This window comes from Diospyros lotus, chromosome 4, assembly GCF_014633365.1.
Source record: "Diospyros lotus cultivar Yz01 chromosome 4, ASM1463336v1, whole genome shotgun sequence".
NCBI lineage: Eukaryota > Viridiplantae > Streptophyta > Magnoliopsida > Ericales > Ebenaceae > Diospyros > Diospyros lotus.
Window position 1 is genome coordinate 9,143,476 of NC_068341.1, and position 24,108 is coordinate 9,167,583.

The following is a 24,108-nucleotide window of genomic DNA, read 5'->3' on the forward strand; positions in this document are numbered from 1 at the left end:
TGTAATATTTAAGATTAAAAATAAAATTCAATAAATTTAATTATATTTACTATATCTTAAAATTAAATATAAACGGGTGGCACCATCTTTCCACCACCTAATCATAAGTCGTCGCGTGTCAGTGCGAGCGAGCGAGCGGTCTGTCAATCCCACCCCCAGCCTGCCGTTGCTGACGTTCTCTTCATTTATTACTAACTAAATTATTGGACCAAACGGCCAGTCTCTGGTCTCTCTCCTCTCTTCCAAGGCAATGCAAGGAGGTCAAGCGGTGGTTGAGGGGCCAGTCCGGCTGGCCTCCGTTCTTTCGCCGTCCAAGCCTGTAAGTCTCTCTTCTCACATTTGGCTGTTCGTCTTTGCTTTCAGTTACCGCTGCGTATGGTTGCCAACAAATCTGATCAAAAAACAGAGGAAAAAGTACGAGGTCTGTTATCGGTTTCGAGTTTCGATTTCCTTGGCGAACGATGCAATTTGATTCGATGGACTGTAACGGAAGTGTTCTGATGAAAAATAAGAAGCGAGAAGAAAGTGGTGGGGATTTTTTTTCGCGGTTTGCTTAATTGAAGGAGAAAGGAAAAGTAATAGATAAAGAAGAAAAAAAGAGAGTGAAGACAAAATCCGTTTTTATTTTCGTTTAGTTTTCTTCCCTTTCCAAATGAAGTCGGTTTTGTTAGTGTCGGGTGTTTTAAACGGTAGGAGAAGGATTATGAAAAAATTGGTCACTTGTAATAAAATAGAAATAACTCAACTTGATGGGTTTGTTGAAAGAAACCCAATCAAACCAAGAAAAAGGAAAAAATGATTGAGCATTGGAGCAACAGTCGAGTTGTAGAAAGACAACTAAGCAAACCTCAATCCCACTTTCTTGGTATTCCATCTCAAGTAATAGCATTTTAGTGCTCTTTTTCTTCTCTAACTTAGGTAAATAGTTATTCAGTAATCTTTTGTTTTAAGGGGCAATTTAATTGGGAATGTAAAAATATGACTCATGTATGCATTTAAGGGTGCCATGTGCTCCATTCCAAAGGGAAAGTTCGATTGGCCCACCTTTATGTGCTTATGTGGTTTTTATTCAACTCTGCCTTTTTCATGTGTATTTATCCCTTCCCCAATTATCTTACTTTGCAAAAGAAAAAAAGGATTTAACATCGAAATGGAGTATTGACTTCCTTTTTTATGAAAGTGAAGAAGTCTATAAATTGTGAACATGTTATGCATGAACTAATAAAAATCAGATGGATCAGTTTTGACTCTTTAAATGTAATTCTGGGTAATGGATTTTTTTGTTTTTTGGTCCAAAACTGTAAAATTTTCAAAGGAAGAGTATAATCATGTTAATCACACCTTGGAAGTACATTGAAAGAGTCATACTCCAAAAGTGTGTTGACACTTGATTCCCTGGAGGTACTCATACCACAAGGAGAGCTTATAGCATTGGACGTGTCAGGCTTGGAATTGGGACACTTGTTCAGGCTATCAAATGATGCACGCAGTATTGGATTGTCGAAACTAGATTGTGGGCAACCAAGTCACGTGTTCCATTTTCTAGTTTGTTTAGTAGCCAAATAATTCTATTAGGGCTGTTATGTTTCTGTTTCTAACTTCAGTTTGTTTTTGTTTCTACTAGGGCTGTTAGAGCTACCACTCTGCATCCAACTTGCATTTCTTTCTTTAAATCTTTCAGCAGTCCTGCTTGAACTCAAAATATCTTAAGCTTTCCACTGAACTTTTTTTGTTAATGGTTTCCTTGCAAATCCACAGAATTTTTTACCATCATTGACCAAAATAGTTGGTACTCTCGGAGAAAATTCTCGTCCGGTTGAGGTAATTCAGGCATGTCTAGAGGCAGGAATGTCAGGTTATTTCATCATTCATAACTTACTATTATTTGTCCACTGAAGAGAGAATTATGATCTGCTTCATTCAGTTATTATTTTTCCTGTTTGCAGTTGCACGGTTTGATTTTTCTTGGTTAGATGACAACTACCACCAGGAAACCCTGGAAAATTTGAGGATAGCAGTGAAAAATGTGAAGCGACTATGTGCTGTAAGTATTAAGTTGTGGCATTTTACACTTGAGCAGAAACAACTGCCATTGTAAGGGCGGTGTGAAATTATACTGCTTGTTTTTCTTGTGCATACTTCTTTACGATGAATGGAAGTTTATATGCTGGTAGAATTGTAATATTTTCCATTAATAGTGACATATGGTATGTTATTGTTCTCATGATTAAAATTCATTTATTTGGTAGCCTTCACGTAGGAAATCAATGCAAAAATACTCAATACTTTCTGTGCATGGCATGTTTTTCATTAATTCCACTTGCTTTTGAATGAAATTATATCCCATTCCAAGTCATAGCATCCCCCTTTTCCTTCTAGAAGTAAATGATAGCATAACTGGATTTGGAACAAGTATTTACATTTTTTTTTGGGTCAATTTTCTTGTGTTTATTGGCTTATAATAAGTTTTTCAATTATGTCATTTACTTGGTCATTTCAGACATTCTACAACCTGTTATTTCTAGCTTAAAAGCCCATTTATTAAACTGCTTTGATTGTCTTTGTTATTTGATCATTTTAAGTGATCATCTTTTGTTACAAATAAAACAGAGATAGCAAACCCCCTTTCAAGCCAAAAATCACACACTACTGAATAAACATAGATGGCCGAGAGTATAAACCAAATAACTCAAACACAGCAGATATCAAAGACAAAAACGTAACAAGAGGCACGAGGTTTATAGTGGTTCACCTCAAATAGAGGCTACGTCCACTCGAGCTCCGGCGAGAAGAGCTCACTGCACTATATGAATAAATCCGATTACACCCATATAAACAAGATCAAAAACTAGACAACCCTGTTTACCTAAAACGCTCAAAAACCACTTAATACAAATTAAGAGCTTACCTTAAACAAACCAGAGAACACAAAAGAATGAAGGAAGACGAAGACTGTACAATGCATTTACAGCGAGAGAGAGAATAAAACCGTAACAAAATGAGCTACTCTCGGCCACCCCCTCTCTTTTCTTCGTCTCCCGATCCCCTCACCAATCTCGAGGCCGCGCGATAAATAAGGCAACTGGACAGTTGCGATGGCAAAGAATAAAGGCAACAACAATGGCTCGGATGTCATCGTCCAACATGACCTGCAGCAGGCTAAGAGACAAAATTAAAGGGCTTGGGCTTTGACCAAAGGTGGCTGCCAAAGTGGCCCTCCAGTGGGCGCCCAAAGGGCAGCCCACGGTTGCCAAGTGACCCCCCCAGCCTTTTTGGCATCATTTGATGCTTCATTAAAACAACATCTTTTGTTGTAGTTTTCCTTTCTAATGAACAAGCCTTTGCTATTTGATCATTTTAAATGATCACCTTTGGGTGTAATTTTCCTGTTCAATGAACTCATAGATTCTGTTGTTTGTCTAGAGCATATGGCATTACCATAGCCAACACAAGCACCTTGTGGTTCTAGAGCCTCATAATGTTTGACATAGGACTAAGCGCTTAAATTTTGCATGAATACCATTTTTCTAATACTTGAAACTTACTCCATTGGCTGGATCTTTGAAAATCTCTATGTTTATTTCATGATTAAGTTCTTTCGGTGGTTTAAACTTCCATCCAACAATAATTGTTATTTATATTGGTTTGATTTTGATTCGTTTGAAGTTATCAAATCTTTTAACTTTGTAGACATCAAGAAATATCTTTGCCTCATTGAAAAGTAGATACTGTGTCTACTTGATGGGTTCCATGTTTACGTACCTACTAAGGTTGGAGGACAGTTCAGCTTCAGAGCTCAAATCTTTATAGTACTGCTTTATACTTAAACTTTCACTTGGAGTTGATTAGCTCTTTGCATTTACTTTTGTCTCCACAAGTTAGTAAGAACTACTGGGACCCAATGAACTACCGAAATTGGTGACTGCAGAACATGATTACCTGCGTTTTCTATGCTTGCTGGCATCTGGAAACTTGACTGAAGCTCCTCTTGGGATATAATGCTTTAAATTACATATGAGCAAGACTGGATTGGGCTATAAAATGTGATGTTAACTACTGGTCAATTTTAGTTGAGAGTGCCCCAGGATGGACTGAATATCCGCCTGACATATTTCTACTTTTGCTCTTCTGATTGCCATGGAAGTTCAAACTTGCATTCTTTATGCAGTATCAATGAATTTTTCTGTTCTATAAGTTCAGTTGTGTATGGTATATTGTATAAGTTCAGTTGTGTGTGGTATATGAATTTTTCTTTTGTTTTGGTATGGTTATCCTTTATCCAGGTTTTGCTGGATACTATGGGCCCAGCACTCCAGGTTTGCAATAAGACTGGGAAAAAAATTGAGTTGAAGGCTGGCAGTCATGTGACTATTACTCCAAATATTGATAGAGAACCATCAGCAGAGGTCTTACCTGTAAATTACAATGGTCTTGCAAAGGTATCTTTTAAGTTTCATGCTCTCTGTTTGAGCTTATTTTTTCTTTTTCCTTGGTCATAAGGATGAGGGGTTCTAGAGCGTAGTGGGCTCCATTGGATGGTCATATCTTACCTTTTTCCCCATGCAGTATAAAGGACTTAATTTTTGCATGAGCACAAGTCAGAAGCTATTTGTAATTGGTTTAAATTTTTTCTCTCTTAATTGTATGTGGAGACACTTTAATGGTTGGTTAAAACTTCTATTCAGTGATGTAAAAGAGTTGTGGTTCCTAAAACTAGGGATGAGAGTTTTTTTTTGAATGGGAGAATTATCTGAAGTTTGGAAGTTGGACTTGCTTAAGGGGAAAAAGAAAATGATAAATACACATGGCTCTCCTGAAGTATGCCAAAAATTACATACAGCACCATTGATTTTCACAAATTATACTGACCTCTCATATTTTTCGTTTTGTGAACAAAATACCACAATTGTTGGTGTTGTGCCCCTTCTTATGGGTGATACGATTGGCTCTGAACACCAAGCTTATGGAGCTTAAATACCAAAAATTTTCAAAGTTATTTCTATGACTGCCCTAATGTGTTCACTGACTACCCTCCTGATCCAAGTCCAACTGTAGGCACCTTGCTGATCACCTGAAATAGTTAGATGGAGTGGTAAGATCACAACTCAGTGATGGTATTCTGCATGTAATAGATTATATTCTGCTTCTTAGGTTCTCTAATGTCTGTGCCCTACAACCTTTTTTCTGGTTCTTAGGTTCTCTTCTTTCAATTTATGTTTGGCCTCTGGAATTTATCCGTACTTGAATGTTTTCTGTAAATGAAATGCAAAAAGTTGACAATGTCTGTATTCCTTGGATTTTTCTGCCACTTAATTTGTAATTTATTCTCCATCCGGTTACCAGGCTGTACAGAAGGGGGCCACCATTTTTGTGGGGCAGTATCTCTTCACAGGAATTGAAGCTACCTCTGTGTGGCTGGAGGTAAAAACTGCAAATGCTCTTTCTCTTGTTTTACTTACTCAAAATCCGGATTTGAAGGTCACTTTGATCTGCTAGTACTTCTGCCTATCATGCAGGTTTTGGAGACTAGGGGTCCAGATATCATATGTCTAGTGAAGAACAGTGCAATACTTGCAGGCTTTCTTTTTACCATGCATGTTTCCCAAGTTCACATTGAGTTGCCTACTTTAACTGACATTGATAAACAGGTAAAACTAATTTTGTTGGCATCTTCTTATCTGATTATAGGTCCTGCCCATGTGATGATCAGTAGAGAATTCTGAACTACAGAACCTGTACTTGTATCAGCAATTGTACGAGGAAGCATAACTTTTTAGTAATAGTATTCTAGATAAGCAAAGAGGGTGACCTTTGATAGCTATGGTAAGGTTGTTCCTTTGTGATTGGAACATGGTGGGTTTGAGTTGTGAAAACAACCTCTTTGCAAAAATAGGAAGGTAAAGATTCGAGATACCCTCGACAAAGAATTCAAGTATGATGAGTATAGTGGAGGAATGTTGTGTTATATTCTCTATCATTGTAAAACAAGAATCAAAAATAAAATTTTATGGAATAGCCATAAGACCAAAGGATGGCCCTAGAGCAATAGTAAAAGGTTACTTTGTCACCACTTGGAGGTTACGAGTTTAACTCATGGAGCAATCTTTCTGTTTGGTAGTTAAGCCAAAGTACATTTGGCCCTCCCCGGACCCTCAAATGGCCCTTGTAAGGTATATATTGCCCTTGGCTACAAGACCAATTGTTCGTTTGGAGATTATACACTGATAGATAAAGATAGAAAGGGCATCCACCACTTTGAGAGGATCAGGGGAGGGTTGTGTTTGTTATTTGAATAAGAGAGTATTTGGCTTAGCTTTTTTCCTGGTCAAAGGGAGCTTCTAAGCTCCTTAACAGCTTAAATTTATTTTCTACCTGTTTGGCAAAATTGGAAGACCTTATAAGCTCCTCCAACAGCTTTTTTCAAAAGCTGATAGGAATTGCTATTTTTGGGGAAGCTTCAGAAAAAAGCTTTTGTTGAGTCGTTGACCAAGTAAACGACCAAAATGCCCTGACTAAAATCTAAGGCCCGTTCAGTTGTAGAAAATATTTTTTGTTTGCTAAGTCCAATTTTTTCTTGAATAATTGAATCTTTCATCAGAAAATAGAAAACTCAATTTTCTAATTTTTCAACTTTATACTATGAATTAGAAAACATCCTTTTTGATGTTTTCTAAGTTTTCTAAAAATGAATGTTATGGCTTTTTGAAACATAAAATGTTAGGATATTTTTAGTTGTAAAATTGGAGTTGAAAACTATAAAATGTTTTCTAAAACTGAACAGAGCCTAAAATTTCTAGATAAATCCCTAATAAAAATATATCATACATATTTTATTTGTTTATAACATATGATGTATAATATATAATAAATAATGGATAATACATTATATTATCTATAATACATTATAGTTTATTAATAAATAATATATTAAATATATATTATTTATGTAAAGTATATATGTCATATATTATTATAATATATTATCCATTATGTCTAATATAATATTATATGTTATTTATATACATATATGTCATATATATAATATATTATATTATCAAATCATAAGATTATTATAAAATCATTAGTCATAAAATTCTTTAAATTAATATATCACACATGTAATTAAAACTTTTAAGAAATTTATTAACTAAATATCAAAATTTTATTACTAAACCCAATGGATGTTATAGTTTGTCTCAAAATACAATTAAACTCATTTCGTAAAAATTGCATTCAAATAGCTTTATTTGTTAAAATAGTGATTTATCCTTTTTGGTCATTTTAATAATTTTGACATCTATTATAGCACATTTTATCCAAACACTTTAGCAGCTTATTAGCAAATAAGCTCTTAGAGTTTATGAGCTCTAGAACTTATAAGCTCCTATGATTTATGCTAATCCAAACAGGCTCTAAGTTTAAAGTCATCTTTTGGTTGCTTGGAAAGTTTCTGAGGTTGTCCTATATGTGGAGTGTAGAATCTAGAATTAAATGTGATTCATCTTGAATACTGAAGGTCTAAGTTTAATCTTTTAATCTTCTACTTGAACGTTTCTGTACAAGTAACTGTTTTCCAGTTTAGATATCCTAATATTTAACTTTTGACCCCTATACCATCAATGTTCTTACCTAGAAAAGTGTACAAATTTGAGCAGTAGCTTATGAATACATATCAAAGAAAGAGCACTTCAACACACTTGATGCTGTAAAGATGTTCTTATTGGCTATTTTGAGCAATAGGTTGCTCTCTCTCTCTCTCTCTCTCCCCATTTGAATTGTAGCTTATGATATGGATATGTAACGAAAGAGCACTCTGACATTACTTGATGCTATAAAGATATTCGTATTGGCTATTTTGAGCAATAGATTGCTATGTGTGTGTGTGGCTATTTTGAGCTATAGATTGCTCTCTCTCTCTCTCTCTCTCTAAATTTAAACAGTAGCTTACTATATAGATATCTAAAGAAAGAGCACTCCAACACACTTGATGCTGTAAAGATGTTCTTATTGGCTATTTTGAGAAAGATCTCTCTCTCTCTCTCTCTCTCTCCATATTGTAGGCTATATCAACTTGGGGCTCCCGGAACAAAGTTGAATTCATTTCACTGTCATATACTCGGCATGCAGAGGATGTTCGAGAGGTAGTTTTCTTTTCTTATTGTTCTTGACATCATTCTTGTTCTTAGGCTTTGTTATCATTTGCTGCAGTTGACATTGGTGCTAGTGTTTAAATTTCAATGAGATATGAGAATCCAGTTTAATAAATTAGATTTTTATGCATGTGTAAACTCATGTTTGCTGATTTCAACAGCTCAGAAGTTTCGTGAAAGCTCATAATCTTCCTGAAACTCAGATATTGGCCAAAGTGGAGACAGTGGAGGTAATCTGGGAATTGACATTATCATTAAATTTCTGATGGAAATTGCAAGGTCTCTTTGCATAATCACTTTTGTAACTGCAGTGTTTTTAATTTTTTCTGTGTAAACTCATGATAAGTAGATTTTTCTATGTTTTTTCAGGGACTGAGACATTTTGATGATATCCTTCAGGAAGCAGATGGAATTATACTTTCTCGAGGGAATCTGGGAATTGACTTTCCCCCAGAAAAGGTTGTTTTTCAAGTGGAACTATCAAAATATTGACCGTAGACAATCCTTACCTTTTTCTTTATTAGTGATATCTTATTATTTCTTTTTAATTTTCAATAACAAGTGAAAAGTACTGTTGTAGTTTTAGTTTGTTATTGTTGTGGTGCTTAAAGATGCACTGGTGTTAGTATTTTCCGCAGGAGACCTACTCGGAGGGGCATCTTAGTGAGGCATCCCTTCTCAGGGTTAGGTTTCTCCTTTTAGTTGTGTGACTTGTGGGATTAGGTCACCTTTTGAAGAGATGGGATTTTCTACTGTCATAGCCATGAACGTTTTGTTTCAGCAGTCATGCTGCTAAATATGCTGCTTCTAATCTAGAGTGCTAAAAGCAATTGAACAAATAGTGGTTGACTGCGACTTCATTCAAAATATATTGATGAGAGAAGACTATTCCCAATCATTTTGACATATAAAGATTAGTTAGCCATTATGCTTACTATAAGCTTTAGGGGCACATTTTTCTATGTTTTATAGAAAGATACATGATATACGTTCACGCTTGAGCTTTCAGAGAAATATTAAAAAGTTAATATATGAATGTTCAATTGGAATTGATCAGGGTTCTCACCATGCACAACATGAGACAGAAGTAGAGGTGTAATCAATGGTGCTAACCCTTCTTAGAATTTTAAGGCCTCCTATTCAAAAAGTCTCATCTGACACTCATAAACATGTCTTTTGGCAATCACTCTGTTACCTTTATGACTTCTAATCCAATGTTCGGTAAAAGAATCAAGGAAATAAGTGTTGTCTGCCAATTTATACAAGATGCTTGATGAGACTGAATTATACATGGCTGACCTTTTGAAGATTGATTATCAACATTCATTCCATGCTTTAGAGGGACTCTCTCTCTCTCTCTCTCTCAGTTTCATAACAAGTTATGCACAATTCGTGTCCATACTTTGAGGTTGATGGGAAATGTAAAAATAGTATTTTTTATTTATTTTTTTGTGTGGGGCAGTCATCCAATCTTTGATACATACGTCCAAGCATACATAATATATATATTTGTGTAGCGCTGAGCTAGAGACTCTCTTCAAGGCGATTCCAACTATTTTATTTTCTTTTTCGTTTTTTTTCATCTAAAGAGTTTGTTGAAAGATAAAGATGCAACAACCAATCCTAAAGGATTGAGAAGCTGATCCGTGGATGAGAAGAGAGGAATAAGAGGAGGATAACTCTCTCGAGTTATACTCATGCCGATCTTATATATTTGTAGATTAGTTAGAATTATTTTATCTTGTTATCTTGTGCTAAAGTTTAGGAGTTATCTAGTAGCTAAAGTTTAGGAGATAAGTTTGTATCAAACTAGGAATCTTGTATATTTAATTCTAAGCTTCTAATGGAAAAGTGGAGTACGATAGTATTGATTAATCTATCGAATTTCTTCATGGTATCAGAGCTCGATTTTGAGTTTCTGTGGTCACCAATCATTTAGAGTTCTAATTGTAAAAGAACTCTCTAACTTGCGCCATGGTTGATGATCAAACAGCCAGTACAGGGACTTATATTCCTCTTCCAACAAAGAGCAATCCGATCCTTGCAACCTCGTCACATTCTTCCACAGCCTTCGATGGATCTTCCCTCTAGATTACTTTACACAAGCTGAATGGAACTAACTTTCGAGAGTGGTCCCAATCAATTATGCTTGTGATTAAAGGAAAAGGGAAGGTAGGCTATCTAACAGGAGAAATCGTAAAACCTAGCCAAGATTCAACAGCCTATGGAGTATGGGAAGCTGAGAATGCCATTGTCATGGCATGGCTAGTGAACTCAATGGAGTCAAAGGTAGGAAGAACTTACCTCTTTTACAAAACAGCAAGCGAGATTTGGAATGCGGTTCAAGAGATCTATTTAGATCTTGAAAATACCGCCCAAAGCTTCCAAGTTCGATCCACCATTCGATCAACAAAGCAAGGTAACAACACGGTAACTGAGTATTACAATACCTTGACTGAATTATGGCAAGAGGTTGATCTCTTTCATGAGATCTCATGGGAATGCTCGGCTAATGGAAGGAAGTATAACAAGATGGTGGAGAAAGAGAGAATATTTGACTTCTTACATGGTCTAAATTCAGATTTAGATGAGGTAAGAGGACGATTGCTTGGAACTAAGCCCTTTCCCTCTATGAGAGAAGTATTTGCCGAAGTAAGAAGGGAGAAGAGTAGGAAGAAAGTGATGTTGCCTAGTGGTTCAACAAACGAAGGAATGCTATAGAATTCTGCCTTAAACATATCTCGTGGCCCGTCATCTATTACGACTAAGGGAGAGATGCAGTGAGATAGGCAATGGTGTGACCATTGTAATAAGCCCTATCATACTAGGGACACCTGCTAGAAGCTTCACAGGAAACCATCCAATTGGAAACCAAGGAACCAGTGAAAAGGCGTGCAGTTCGCCTATGTGGTGGAATCTGAAAAAGGGAATTCAGCACCGGCACCAATCTCTTTCACCCCAGATCAACTAGAAGCCCTCCAGCAGTTGTTGAATCAACAATTGCTGAATCAAACCACTATGCAGAAGACAACCGAAAATATGGACAACAACAGCAACTAGGTGGTATCCTTAGCTAAACAAGGTAAGATCAGTCATTCTTTGTTCTCCAAAAGGCTGACCACAGGTGTTTAGATTATAGATACTAGTGCATCAGATCACATGACAGGTGATCTTGAAATTCTATCCAATTTTAAATCATGTGACCAGAATATCACTGTATTTATGGCTAATGGAACTAATACTTTGGTCCAAGGAAGGGGCACAACTTATGTAGCACGGCTAAGATTAGAATCAGTTCTTTATGTGCCAAATTTGAGATGTAACTTGCTATCAGTAAGCAAGATTACTCAGGATAAGGATTGCTCAGTGATATTCTCTTCTTCTCATTGTGTTTTTCAGGACAAATCTTTGGGGAGGACGATTGCCAAAGCTGAAGAGAAGGGAGGTTTATATCAAATCGTCAATCTTGATTACCAAAAGGAGAGTAGGTCATTTGTTCAATCCTCTTTAGTTGCAGTTTCAGATTCTGATTTAATGTTATGGCATCAAAGATTAGGACACTCTAGCTTCGAGTATCGTAGAGTCTTGTACCCTTCAATTTCTATCAATAAAATTCAGGATTTCTATTGTGAACATTGCATTCTTGCAAAACAAACTAAGAGCACTCATCCAAAACAGTCCTACAAACTGTCTCAGCCATTTCATTTAATCCACAGTGACATTTGGGGACCAGCCAGACTTTCAAACCTAACAAATACTCAGTGGTTCATCACCTTCATTAATGATCACATACGAGTTTGTTGGGTCTTCCTCATGAAAGATAAATCTGAAACCTATATGGTTTTCAAACGGTTTCATCTCATGGTTAAGAATATTTTCCAAACTTCCATTCATATTTTAAGAAGTGACAATGGTCGAGAATACTTCTCAAATGACTTTAACCATTATCTAAATGAGCATGGTATTGTTCACCAAAGCTCTTGCCCATACAACCCTCAACAAAATGGGGTAGCCTAGAGGAAGAACCGGCACTTACTTGAGACAGCTAGGCTCTTATGTTCACTCAATCAGTTCCACATTCTTATTGGGGAAAGGCAATTCTTACAGCATCCTACCTCATAAATCGCCTTTCTTCGAAGACCTTGAACTATAAAACTCCCTTAAGTGTCTTCCTTGAAGCTTTCCCTCACTATTCCAGGGCCTTAAACACTCTTGTTCCTAAGGTCTTTGGGTGTACCTCCTTCGTACATCAAAACCAGTTAAATCCATCCAAGCTTGACCCAAAAGCACTTAAATGTGTGCTTGTTGGATACTCTCCTACCCAACAAGGCTATAAGTGCTATAACCCAACAACCCGTAAGTTCATTATTTCTTGTGATGTCACCTTCCTTGAGAATCAACCATTCTTCACAATACTACTCAAAATGAAAATCCAGTCCACAATTAGAGTACAGTCATCTCTGTGCCTCTTAATGCCCTTCCTAGTCTTACATCTACTGAAACTCATCAAAGGGAGGAGCAATAGGAGACTGAAATCTAGCAGGGTGATCAAGACCTGACTAAACCTCTAAAGGTTTATTCCAGAAGACCTAAAGCAGCTACTCTTCAGCCAACCAATCTGGAGGTAAGTCCAAGTCCAAACAAGACAGTTGATACTGATATCAATGTACAACAATAGCTTGCTAATGACCTAAGTGTCCCAATTGCGTTGAGAAAAGGAAGAAGGATGTGCACCAAGCATCCTATTAATGATTCATCGGGTACTCAAAACTGTCTCCCTCTTTTAAGGCGTTTACTATCAGTTTAAACAGTGTAGCTGTCCCTAGAAACGTTTATCAAGCATTGTGGGATGAAAACTGGAAGATGGCTATTTTGGAAGAAATGACAGCCTTGGAGAAAAACGGTACATGGGAAATTATGGATCTTCCGAAGGGAAAGAAGGTAGTTGGCAGCAAGTGGGTATTCACTCTAAAGTATAAATCAGATGGAAGTCTGGAAAGGTATAAAGCAAGACTTGTAGCTCAGGGATTTACTCAAACTCAAGGTTTAGATTATGAAAAAACATTTGCTCCCGTGGCCAAACTCAATTCAGGTCGGATTTTTCTGTCCTTAGCCGTAAACCTGGACTGGAAACTGCACCAATTGGACATCAAAAACGCCTTCCTAAACGGAGATTTAGAGGAGGAGATTTACATGAGGATACCACCAGGGTTTGAGAAAGACAATACAAGAGATAAGGTATGCCGTAAACCTGGACTGGAAACTGCACCAATTGGACATCAAAAACGCCTTCCTAAACGGAGATTTAGAGGAGGAGATTTACATGAGGATACCACCAGGGTTTGAGAAAGACAATACAAGAGATAAGGTATGCAAATTAAAAAAATCTCTATACGGCATAAAGCAATCTCCTAGAGCTTGGTTTAAAAGATTTAGTAATACTCTATACAAGCTGGGTTATAAGCAGGGACAAGCGGATCATACTCTTTTTACAAAGATCAAGGAGGATGGTAGGAGAACAATTCTAATAGTCTATGTGGATGATATCATTATCACGGGAGATGATAATCAAGAAATTGAGAAGCTAAAGAGCAGCTAAGGCAGGCCTTTGAAGTAAAAGAGTTGGGGGAACTGAGATATTTTCTTGGTTTGGAAGTTGCAAGAAGTAAGAATGGCATTTTTGTATCTCAAAGAAAATACACTCTTGACTTGCTAAAAGAGACGGGCAAATTAGGGTGTAAACCAGCAAGCACACCTCTAGAACCTAACTGGAAGAACAGAGAAGAAAAAGAAGAGCATCTAGTGGACAAAGGTATGTACCAACGATTGGTAGGAAAACTCATTTATTTGTCTCACACAAGACCAGATATTACCTATGCCGTGGGTATTGTTAGCCAATTCATACATTCACCAACTAGGAGACACTTGGAAGCAGCTTATCACATTCTTAAATATCTTAAGGGAACACTAGGTAAGGGTCTTCTATTTACAAAAAGCCAAAACAGAGGTATAATAGGCTATGCAGATTCTGATTGGGCAGGTGCTATGGAAGATAGCAAGTCTACATTAGGCTATTATACAAAATTATAGGGTAACTTGGTAACTTGGCGGAGCAAGAAACAACAAGTGGTAGCTCGCAGCAGCGCTGAAGCAAAATATCGCTCAAGCAATTTGTGAAATGGTATGGGTGGAAAGACTATTGAATGATTTGTCTATACCAATATTATCTCCTAAGTTTCTTTATAGTGATAGCAAATCAGCTATCAACATTGTCAACAATCCGGTGCAACATGACTGGATGAAGCACGTCCGAATTGATCGCCATTTTGTCAAATAGGAGCTTGAGGATGGCAATATTAAGCTGACTTATGTCCCAACAGAAGAACAACATGCAGACATTTTGACCAAAGCAATGGGAAAACAAGGTTTTGAATATATAAGGAGCAAGCTGGGAATATTTGATATATATTCCTCAGCTTGAGGGGGGGGTGTTGAAAGATAAAGATGCAACAACCAATCCTAAAGGATTGAGAAGCTGATCCGTGGATGAGATGAGAGGAATAAGAGGAGGATAACTCTCCCGAGTTATACTCATGCTGATCTTATATATTTGTAGATTAGTTAGAATTATTTTATCTTGTTATCTTGTGCTAAAGTTTAGGAGTTATCTAGTAGCTAAAGTTTAGGAGATAAGTTTGTATCAAACTAGGAATCTTGTATATTTAATTCTAAGCTTCTAATGGAAAAGTGGAGTACGATAGTATTGATTAATCTATCGAATTTCTTCAGAGTTTGACCCCTCTCTCATTTTTTTGGTTTTTTTATTTGCATTTTGGAGTTTAAAGGACAATGAAGTGTTCTTAGTGATAATGATACAAGACATAGACAGAGAGCTACAGAAGGCATGGATAAATTATATGTTAGCTCATATGGTTTGGATGAAAAAACTTGCGACCCCCATGTATTTAAAAAGTCAGCATATAAGCCAATCATATTCTGAAAAGAAGTGAAATATGAATGTATCTGTTAGATTTTAACAGTGCATATGGTTCATTTGCAAATTTAAACGATAGGAGGCTATTTGTTTCTCATGGAAACCACAAAGGGGTTATATGACTGATTTTTTTTCCTCGTCTCTTTACCAAATCTGCTAGGGATTGTTCACAATTAAGTGTGATATGAACTCTAGCTTTCCAACCATCTCTATCTAATGGCCTTATTGCTAAATTGAGTAAGAAATGATGACTTAACAGTTTTGTGTACTGTAAACAAACACACTTTAATCGTTTTGAGTTGTTTTGGGACATTTCCCGCCAAGGAGCACAGTAATGCTGCAACAAGATACTATAATATGCAGGCCTCCTTACTCTGTGCAAAAACAGTTATGTGCTCTTTTCTCCAAGTGACTTCCTATTGATGATTTATTTATGGTATGTCTCTTTGTAGGTTTTCTTGTTTCAGAAGTATGCCATGCATAAGTGTAATATGGTTGGGAAACCTGCCATAATTACTAGAGTGGTGGATAGTATGACTGCAAATCTACGGCCTACTCGTGCGGAGGCAACAGATGTTGCCAATGCTGTTCTTGATGGTTTTTAACTTCTTAACTTTGAATATTATTTTCTAGTTTAGTTAAACCTGTAAATTAATCTTTTCTTCTTGTGTATGTTTTGGAAGGTGCTGATGGTATTTTACTGGGACCAGAAACACTTCGAGGCCTATATCCAGTTGAGGCAATAAGAATTGTGGGAAGAATATGTGCTGAAGTAAGTATCTTACACACAATTTTGTGTGTTTAGATAATTGGAAAAAAATATCTCAGAAATTTACATAGGTGGTAGTTATCTGGGGTCTCCAATTTGAAGCACCATTATATAATTTCCATAAGATCACATAGCAGAAAAATATGACCTTTATTTTGAATAAAGAAAAATATGACCTTTAACTTATAATATAGATGGTAGATCATTATTTGTGTGATCGAATAATTACAAATATTATCAGAAATTTGCAATCACATAAATGACATGGCAGCACAGAAGTGAGTCAGTAAGTTATCATAAGATCATAGGAAGGCAAAAGATGATTTAAAAACATTTAAAACAAAAAAAAGCATGACAGGGGCAATGTCTGCTTCAAATTCATCACATTGAAGGATGAGAAAATAAACATAAATGAGAGAAAATGTGTGAGTTATTGCTGTGACGAGTCAAAATCACAAGTGGTAAAGTGTCTGTGAAGTCTTTTTTAGGTTTCAAATATAACTGCCACAATTTTATTTTATTGTTTTTGTATTATTGAAAATAGTTTCATATGCATATACCTTTTCACAACCTGCAGTTAATTTTATTTAGATTTAGTCTTCAATTTGAGGGTCCTAGTTAGATTCATCGACTATTTTTTCCCTTACTAAAAAATTTATATTTTTGTATCATTTTACCAATAGTTTGTTCCACCACATAAAGTCAAATTAAAAGTTTTTTACTGTACTAATCTGTCATAGTAGTATTGTGTCAGAAAGCTGAGCCTAACTTGATTATTTTGAAGATAGAATCGAGAGAATAGGAGCAATAGGGAGAAATGGGGAAGGATCAGACGGAATGAGAGAGAATAACAGAGAGATAGATGAAGAATTAGATAGGAAAATAGAGAGAGAGATAGGGAAATAGACGAAAGATAGGGAGAATTAGAGTGAAACCAAGAGAGATGGAGAATTTTAGAGAGAAGAAAATACCTTTTTAATTCATCCAAAGCATAATTGGCATTGTGGGATTACAGTTTTATATAGGAAGCTAACCAACAGTTATTTGTAGCAGTTTCTACTCCTACACTAGAGGTAATTGCTCATAAACACTGCACAATTGTCACTAATCTATAAATAACTAACTAATACAATTTTGCAGAAATAAAAATAAAATATAACTAGCCTAAATCGTGACATTCCCTCCCCCTTAAAGATTTCTTGTCCTCAAGAAATCTCAGCGTGTAGCCCACTGCTTCAGCCAATCCCTGCGGCATCTTTCCCTTCTTCACCCTCATCCAATCCTTCCATATACAACAATTGTCCTTTGCACTAGTGGCCTGGATTGAATTTCTCTCCACACCTGTAGCATAACCCTAGCTGCCTCCTCTGGTCCATGGCCAAGGATTTTGCTGAAGTATTAACCCTAGGATTCTATTTTGATGTTGCAGTCCCCAAATTTCCTTCCAACTACTGACCTGTTGAAGGTTGAATTCCCGTTGGGATGCGGTGCCTTGTAAAGATTGCTTTCGAGGTCATTTCTTGTAATCTTGCCTTCTCGGCAGCTTGCTTGACAGTTGTAGGCTGTATCATCTTAACCACTGGCCTCAATTCATCATTAAGCCTGCTGATGAAACTAGAAACAAAATAATCTTCAGTCAAGACAAGATATGCATTCATCATTAGAGACCTCAATTCTTTGAAACGGGCTTGGTAGTCTATCACTAACGTTCTTTCTTAAACTTATTGAACTTCTCGATTGTGTCTATCATAGGTTTCTCACCAAACCTTACACAAAAGTCCTCCACAAAGTCTGCCCAATTTGTCTCATCTCTCACTTTGTTCCACCCTTGGAACCATGCATCAGCCATGTCTTTGAAGTAGGTTGTTGCAAGGTTTATCCTTTAACTTTCAGCTACTTGATAATATTGGAAAAATCTCTCACACCTCCTAACCCACCACCTGGGTTTAGCACCCTCAAACATGGGAATTTCTAGCCTAGGGAGGGGTGTGTGTTGGTGATTTGGGTAGGGTCCCCTTACCTGGATGGCCTGGTCTATTACTGGTTATTCCTTGTCTTCCGGTGACATGGAAGCATGAGGGGGGATGCCTGCTTGTGTCAAGATCGGTTCTAACACAACTCTTGGAGGGAAATCTTCCAGCAGGCTGGCCTGAGGCATGTTGGAAAACATCTTCAGGAGCCCATCCAACTTCTGGCCTATGTTAGCCACTTCTCTTTCCAGCGACTGCATTGCTTCTCTGGTGGGAGCTTTGGTGGGGTAGTGTGCTCTTCCTGGCAACAGCTCAATTCTTCCTAGGTCTGCCACAAACCCAACTCTATGGTGTCCAACCTTGCTTTTGTTTGCTTCATGTGGGTTCCCTCTGCCATTGCCTTGGTCGTTTCTTCTATCTTATTCTGACAGGCAATGAAATTGCTTCCAAAATTTCAGTAACCACCACTTATCTTCTACCAGAGCTGGTGGTTGCCTCTGGTTCATCTCCAAAAATTGGTAACTGCAACTGCTAGGGTCATCGGATTCCAGCTGAGAACTGGGTGCTCTAATACCAATTTGTCAGGAACCCGAGCCTGACTTGTGATTATTTTGAAGATAGAATCAAGAAAATAGGAGAAATAGGGAGAAATAGGGAGAAACAGGGAAGGATCAAACAGAATGAGGGAGAATAACAGAGAGAGATGGAGAATTAGACAGGAAAATAGAGAGAGAGAGAGAGAGAGAGAGAGAGAGAGAGAGAGATAGGGAACTAGGCGGAAGATAGGGAGAACTAGAGAGAAACTGAGAGAGAAAGGGAGAATTTTAGAGAGAAGGAAATAACTTTTTAATTCATCCAAAGCATAATTGGCACTGGATTATAACTTTATATAGGAAGCTAACCAATAGTTATATGTAGCAGTTTCCACTTCTCCACTAGAGGTAACTGCACCTAAACACTACACAACTGTCACTAATTTGAAAATAACTAACTAATACAATTTTGCAGAAATAAAAATAAAATATAACTATCCTAAATCGTGACATATTGGTGGAAAATAAATCAAAAGCTTCTGTGATCTTTGAAAAGAGAAGTTACTGTTTTCAACTGGATTAATATAACTCAATACTCCCAGATTTCTTCCTTCCTATAGTAGAGATATATGTCAACCATGGATTACTGCCTCAGGTAAAATTCTACCTTAGGCACTGAGCAATATAAAATGTTGCATCCTGTGTTGCATCCCAGCTAGGCACGTTAGAAGAAACTTTTAGCAAAAGAGGCTAGGAAGACCAAATAGAAGAAAATATTAGATATTCCTAACATCTGTTCAAATGATAAATGCTGCTATGAGAGTGGATGGGATGGAAGAAACTTTTAGCCAAAAGGGTAGAGAAAGACCAAGAAAACTTGGTGGGAAACATAGGCATAATGGCCTTAAGAAGATAATGACCATCAATAGAGATAGGTTGGTGAGCTAGAATCCACATGGCTGACCTCACTTAGTGGGGTTGAGGCTTGATACCTTGTTCTTGTTAGATATTCCTGAAATTTTTCAAAAAAAAAAAAAACTCATTATTTTCTGGTAATATTTTGTAGAGTTCCAGTGAGTTTTAATAAGTTCCATTGCAGTTCTCCAAAAATATTGTAATTTCAATTCTTCATTATTGTTTCATGTTAGTCTCTTAGGAAAATTGAAACATTTCGATTGCTCAGATGCAACATAAAAGACAATTTATTCTAAGTATGTTGATATAATAAATTGTAATTATTGTTTTCATGTGTACATATACCAACGACATATTAACCTGTTATGTCCCTGTAGCTTTTTTATGCCATTTCTTTTTTCTTAGGCCACCTGCTGCACCATCCTAGATACATCACAGATATGGGGATTTGTTTATTTATTTATTCTTTTTTTTTTTTTTGGGGGGGGGGGGGAGGGGGGCGGGGATAACTTTGTTTGTAGAATTCTTCTGAGTTTCAGACAAAATGGAGAATGCTTAGACATAAAGAAGACTTTTGACTTAAGTTGAGTACTTGGTATTTCCATTAGAAGACTTTTTACTCAACCCCAGACAGGGTGCAGTTGCCTAGACACCCAGCCAAACCAACTTGATATGTTACTCAAAATTCTAACCCAAATCCGACCCAAGTTGAGTTCACCTCTAAAGTTCGCTGGTTTGAACTTCCAAAAGTTGCATGTTTTATTACAGCCAACTTCATTAGCCAATTCAGTTTGATTATCTGAAAATTATAGTTTTCAATCCTAAACTCTGTTGTTTAGCTTGCAAAACGTCTGCCTGGATGTGGTGCTTAGTGGGTTGCTGTTAGTAACGATAATGATGAGAATGTCTGTAATCTTCATTAAATTTTCTGTCTGAATATTTCTGAATGTAACCTAACTTCCTTTTTTTCCTAGATCATTTCATATTTCTTATTCAATACAGTGAATGCTTCTTGTAGGCTGAAAGTGTTTATAATCAATCTCTTCATTTCAAGAGAATCACCAAATATGTTGGAGAGCCAGTGTCTGATGCAGAATCTGTTGCTTCATCAGCGGTAACTTTGACTGTTATCTCCTTGCATACATTATTTGTCTTGCCTAGGATTTTAAATGACAAGCTACATGAATTATTGATCAATTTGAAGGTGCTTGCTGCTACTGAAGTAAAGGCTGCTATGATTGTTGTGTTCACTTCATCTGGTAGAGCAGCAAGGTGATAATTTATAATCCATAAAACAACTAAAATATAACCCTCGACTTATTTGCTAAACATGGTTTGTGTTTAACAGGTTGATTGCAAAATATAGGCCATCTGTACCAGTGTTTGCTATCACCATCCCTCGTCTTAAGACGAATTCACTGAGATGGACTTTCACTGGCTCATTACAGGTTGCTACCTCTCTCCAAGTTTCTAGAGAGCTATGCATCCTTTTTGACCTGGTGATTTCATGATCTTTAACCAGCATTCTCTCCATGCTGCAGGCTAAGCAGTTGCTTGGCGTAAGAGGAGTCTATCCTATTTTGGCCAGTCCGAATGTGGTAAAATTTATATTCTCTTTCTAATTTAAAAATTAAAATCATATTCCAAATGTATTGAGAACGTGGCAAGCATAATGAACAATTTTTGTTGTTACCGTAATATAACAATTGAAACTTGTTTGTCTCGGGGAAGCTTAAGTTAGATACAATCATGTTGCGGAAGAGGTTATGCAGATGCAGTGTGATGCGGATGGTGCCTTCAGAAGATTAGAGACTCTTCAAAGGAGGTGTGCACAGAAGAGTCGGAAGGAGGTCTTTGGATCTGGGAACCGGTCCAGAAGGTGAAGGGTCAGGAGGTATTTATACCCCTCAAAGGATTGGGACACATGGTAAGCCAAGACACGTGGCACACATGCGCGACGACATGTGGCACAACGCTTCGGATGAGAGTGTTCAACTGTCATTGGGTTAGGCTTCGGGAGGACCTTGGGCCAAACCTTTGAGGAAGCTACTCCCCAAAGGGTCTTCGAAAGACTGTATTCCTCAAAGGGTCTTCGAAAGACTGTATTGGTCTTAGGGAAAGTAGTCTCTAAAGGGTCTTCAGAATGCTACCTAAGCTTTTGGGGGAAACTATTCCCCGAAGGGTCTTTGGAAGGGTACTTGGGTTTTCGGGAAACAAGGCCCCTGAAAACCCTTCTGAGAGACAATACTCTCCTAGGCTCAGGTTGACTTCTCCCGGAGGACTCCCTCGGAGGCCCTCCGAAGGAAACCTTGTGGAGGGTATGTTGTAACAATTTTTAATAAGTGTAGCCAGAACACAACATTCTTGGCATGATGCCTCTTTAGTTCTAATTCAACAAATGAGGATCTGAATGGCTTCTAACCAAATCTAAATGACATTATTTGTAGTTTTCAGTTGATACATAACAATACGAATGGTTGGCCCTCCCATAGAACCGCAGTCCAGATCCCGTGATCCTAATTGTAGCATGTCCACACCCTGAAACACAATGTCAACCAAACACAGATGCTGAGGAAATATGATTAAGAAAATTAAAAAAATATATAGAGAGAGAAATTCTATGGTGCTAGAAACCTCAAACTTTCTGAAGCTAAAGATCTAAAATTGACTATATGGAAAGAGAGAAGAAGGGAAAAAAAAAAAAGCGTCACTTATTTGTTCTCATTCTAGTTGTTATTGGAATTATCTTGTATGTGTGTATACATAAAAATGATTCACTTCCCATTAAACCACCATCCCTATAGGGCTTCAACTAAGCCTTTTTTTCTTGTAGTACCGCATACAAAGCAAGATGTTGTGTTGCGTACCTGTACCTGTATCATGAACTATAATGAATCAAGGACTAACATAGGTAAAGGCTCTGTTTGCTGCTTCCAATAACGGAGGATGCTCCAAAGGGGTATGGACATATAATGTAATTGGTGCCCAAGTGCTTAATGATATTGATTTGGTGTGAAGAACTGCTGTAAATGAATTTCCTGTTTTCAAACTCATTTTGCCCTCCTTTTCAGATGCTGCTGAATGCAGATCACAGTGCCGTGTTGTATTACTTTTTGCAGGCTACCTCAGGTGGTTCGAGCGAAGAATCAGGCTTGAAGATTGCCCTTAATCATGGTAAATCTGTGGGGTTACTGAAACCTAATGACCAGGTGGTTGTCTTCCAAAAGATAGGGGATTCATCTGTCTTCAAGATCGTTGTACTTGAGTATTAGCAATAACATATTCAATACCAAGTACCATGTCCTTTGTAACCAACCTTGCTAAATTTTTCTACTCTCCCGATATTGATCACACCAAATCCAGCAATATATTGAAGTACAATCTACTCGCGGTTGAGGTATTTTGAGCCATCCAATTACATATATGACTTTTATGTTCACCTGTATTGTTTTCACTTTTTATCAGGGAATGGCAAGTCTTTGCTTGGTGGGTAGGATACATAGGTATTTTAGCTTACTTCGAAGGTGGCATTGTTAGAGCAAAGGCAATGCGATTCTCCTGGTCTGTCTGAAAATCAAATAAAAGAGAAAAGAAAACTGCGTTTGATAATCAACATATATAGCGTACAAATTATTGTTGGATTTTTCATTATGAATTTCAGGCAAAACGAATAGTGATGTTTGAAGAGTTTGCACATTTGACCGATTGATGTTAGATTTCTTCCTTTTCTGGTATTGCAAGTGAGGTTAGATTTCTTTATATTTTGAGGGAACATGCTGATGGTTCTATTTAGAACCCAAAAATTTACTCTTTAAAACCCAAGTCCCATCAAAATTTTCAATAATTTTAATATACTTTTTTTACCCCACAACCCACAGCCAACCCTTTCCTCCGATCACCTCTTATTGTCGGCCATCACCTTGCATCTTTTATCGTTGGCCATCACCTATATAAATATAAATATACACACTTATATATATATTTATATACACACAGAGCATAAATATACACACTTATATATATTTATATACACACACAGAGCATGGCCGCGGCCATGCAAGCCAACACACACATATGCACTCACACACCTATATAAACATATATATACACACTCACACACACTTATATGTATATATATATATATACACAGCATGGCCGCGGCCATACAACCCAACACACACACACCTATACATTCACACACTTACATATATATATATATATATATACACACACGAGTTCCATGGCGGCGGCTATGGCAGCCGCGGCCATGGAAACTCCCGCACCGCGAGGTGTGGGGGATTCTGAACTCCCCGCACTGCGAGATGCGGAGATTTCTCAAATCGCACATCGCGGTGCGGGGAATTAAGCCTTCCCTGACTGCTAGCAGTCGGGGAAGGCTGATTTTATTTTTTATTTTAATTAAATTTGTTTTATAATAAAATAAAATAAAAAAAATAAAAATTAATATAAATAAATAAATTCTAAATATCTATATTTTAAGTAATTATAAATTAACTAATTTTAAATTTTAAATCATTGTAATTAAGTGTTGAATTTTTAATATTTAAAAAAATTTAAAATTAGTCAATTTTTTTTATTGAATTACTTAAAAATACACATATCTAAAAATCCTATCATCATAAAATATTTTTTTTTAAATATATATATCTCTACCTAATTCAATAAGATAAATTTAAAAATCCTATCATCATTTAAAATAATTTTTTTTAAATATATGTATCTTTACCTAATTTAATAAGATAAATTAATTAATTTT

General features: G+C 36.8%; 1 protein-coding gene across 1 annotated transcript; it reads left to right on the forward strand.

The window, feature by feature from the left end:
* Positions 1-87: 87 nt before the first annotated feature.
* LOC127799211 (pyruvate kinase 1, cytosolic-like) lies at positions 88-22,944 on the forward strand. The gene is made up of 16 exons (XM_052333031.1): positions 88-319; positions 1,759-1,855; positions 1,947-2,044; positions 4,284-4,439; positions 5,344-5,421; positions 5,517-5,648; positions 8,061-8,141; positions 8,312-8,380; positions 8,520-8,609; positions 15,597-15,741; positions 15,828-15,916; positions 20,350-20,445; positions 20,536-20,603; positions 20,680-20,779; positions 20,873-20,929; positions 22,451-22,944. The coding sequence occupies exons 1-16, from the start codon at positions 251-253 to the stop codon at positions 22,601-22,603; spliced, it is 1,578 nt and encodes a 525-aa protein (XP_052188991.1). The 5' UTR covers positions 88-250; the 3' UTR covers positions 22,604-22,944.
* The last annotated feature ends 1,164 nt before the right edge of the window (positions 22,945-24,108 follow it).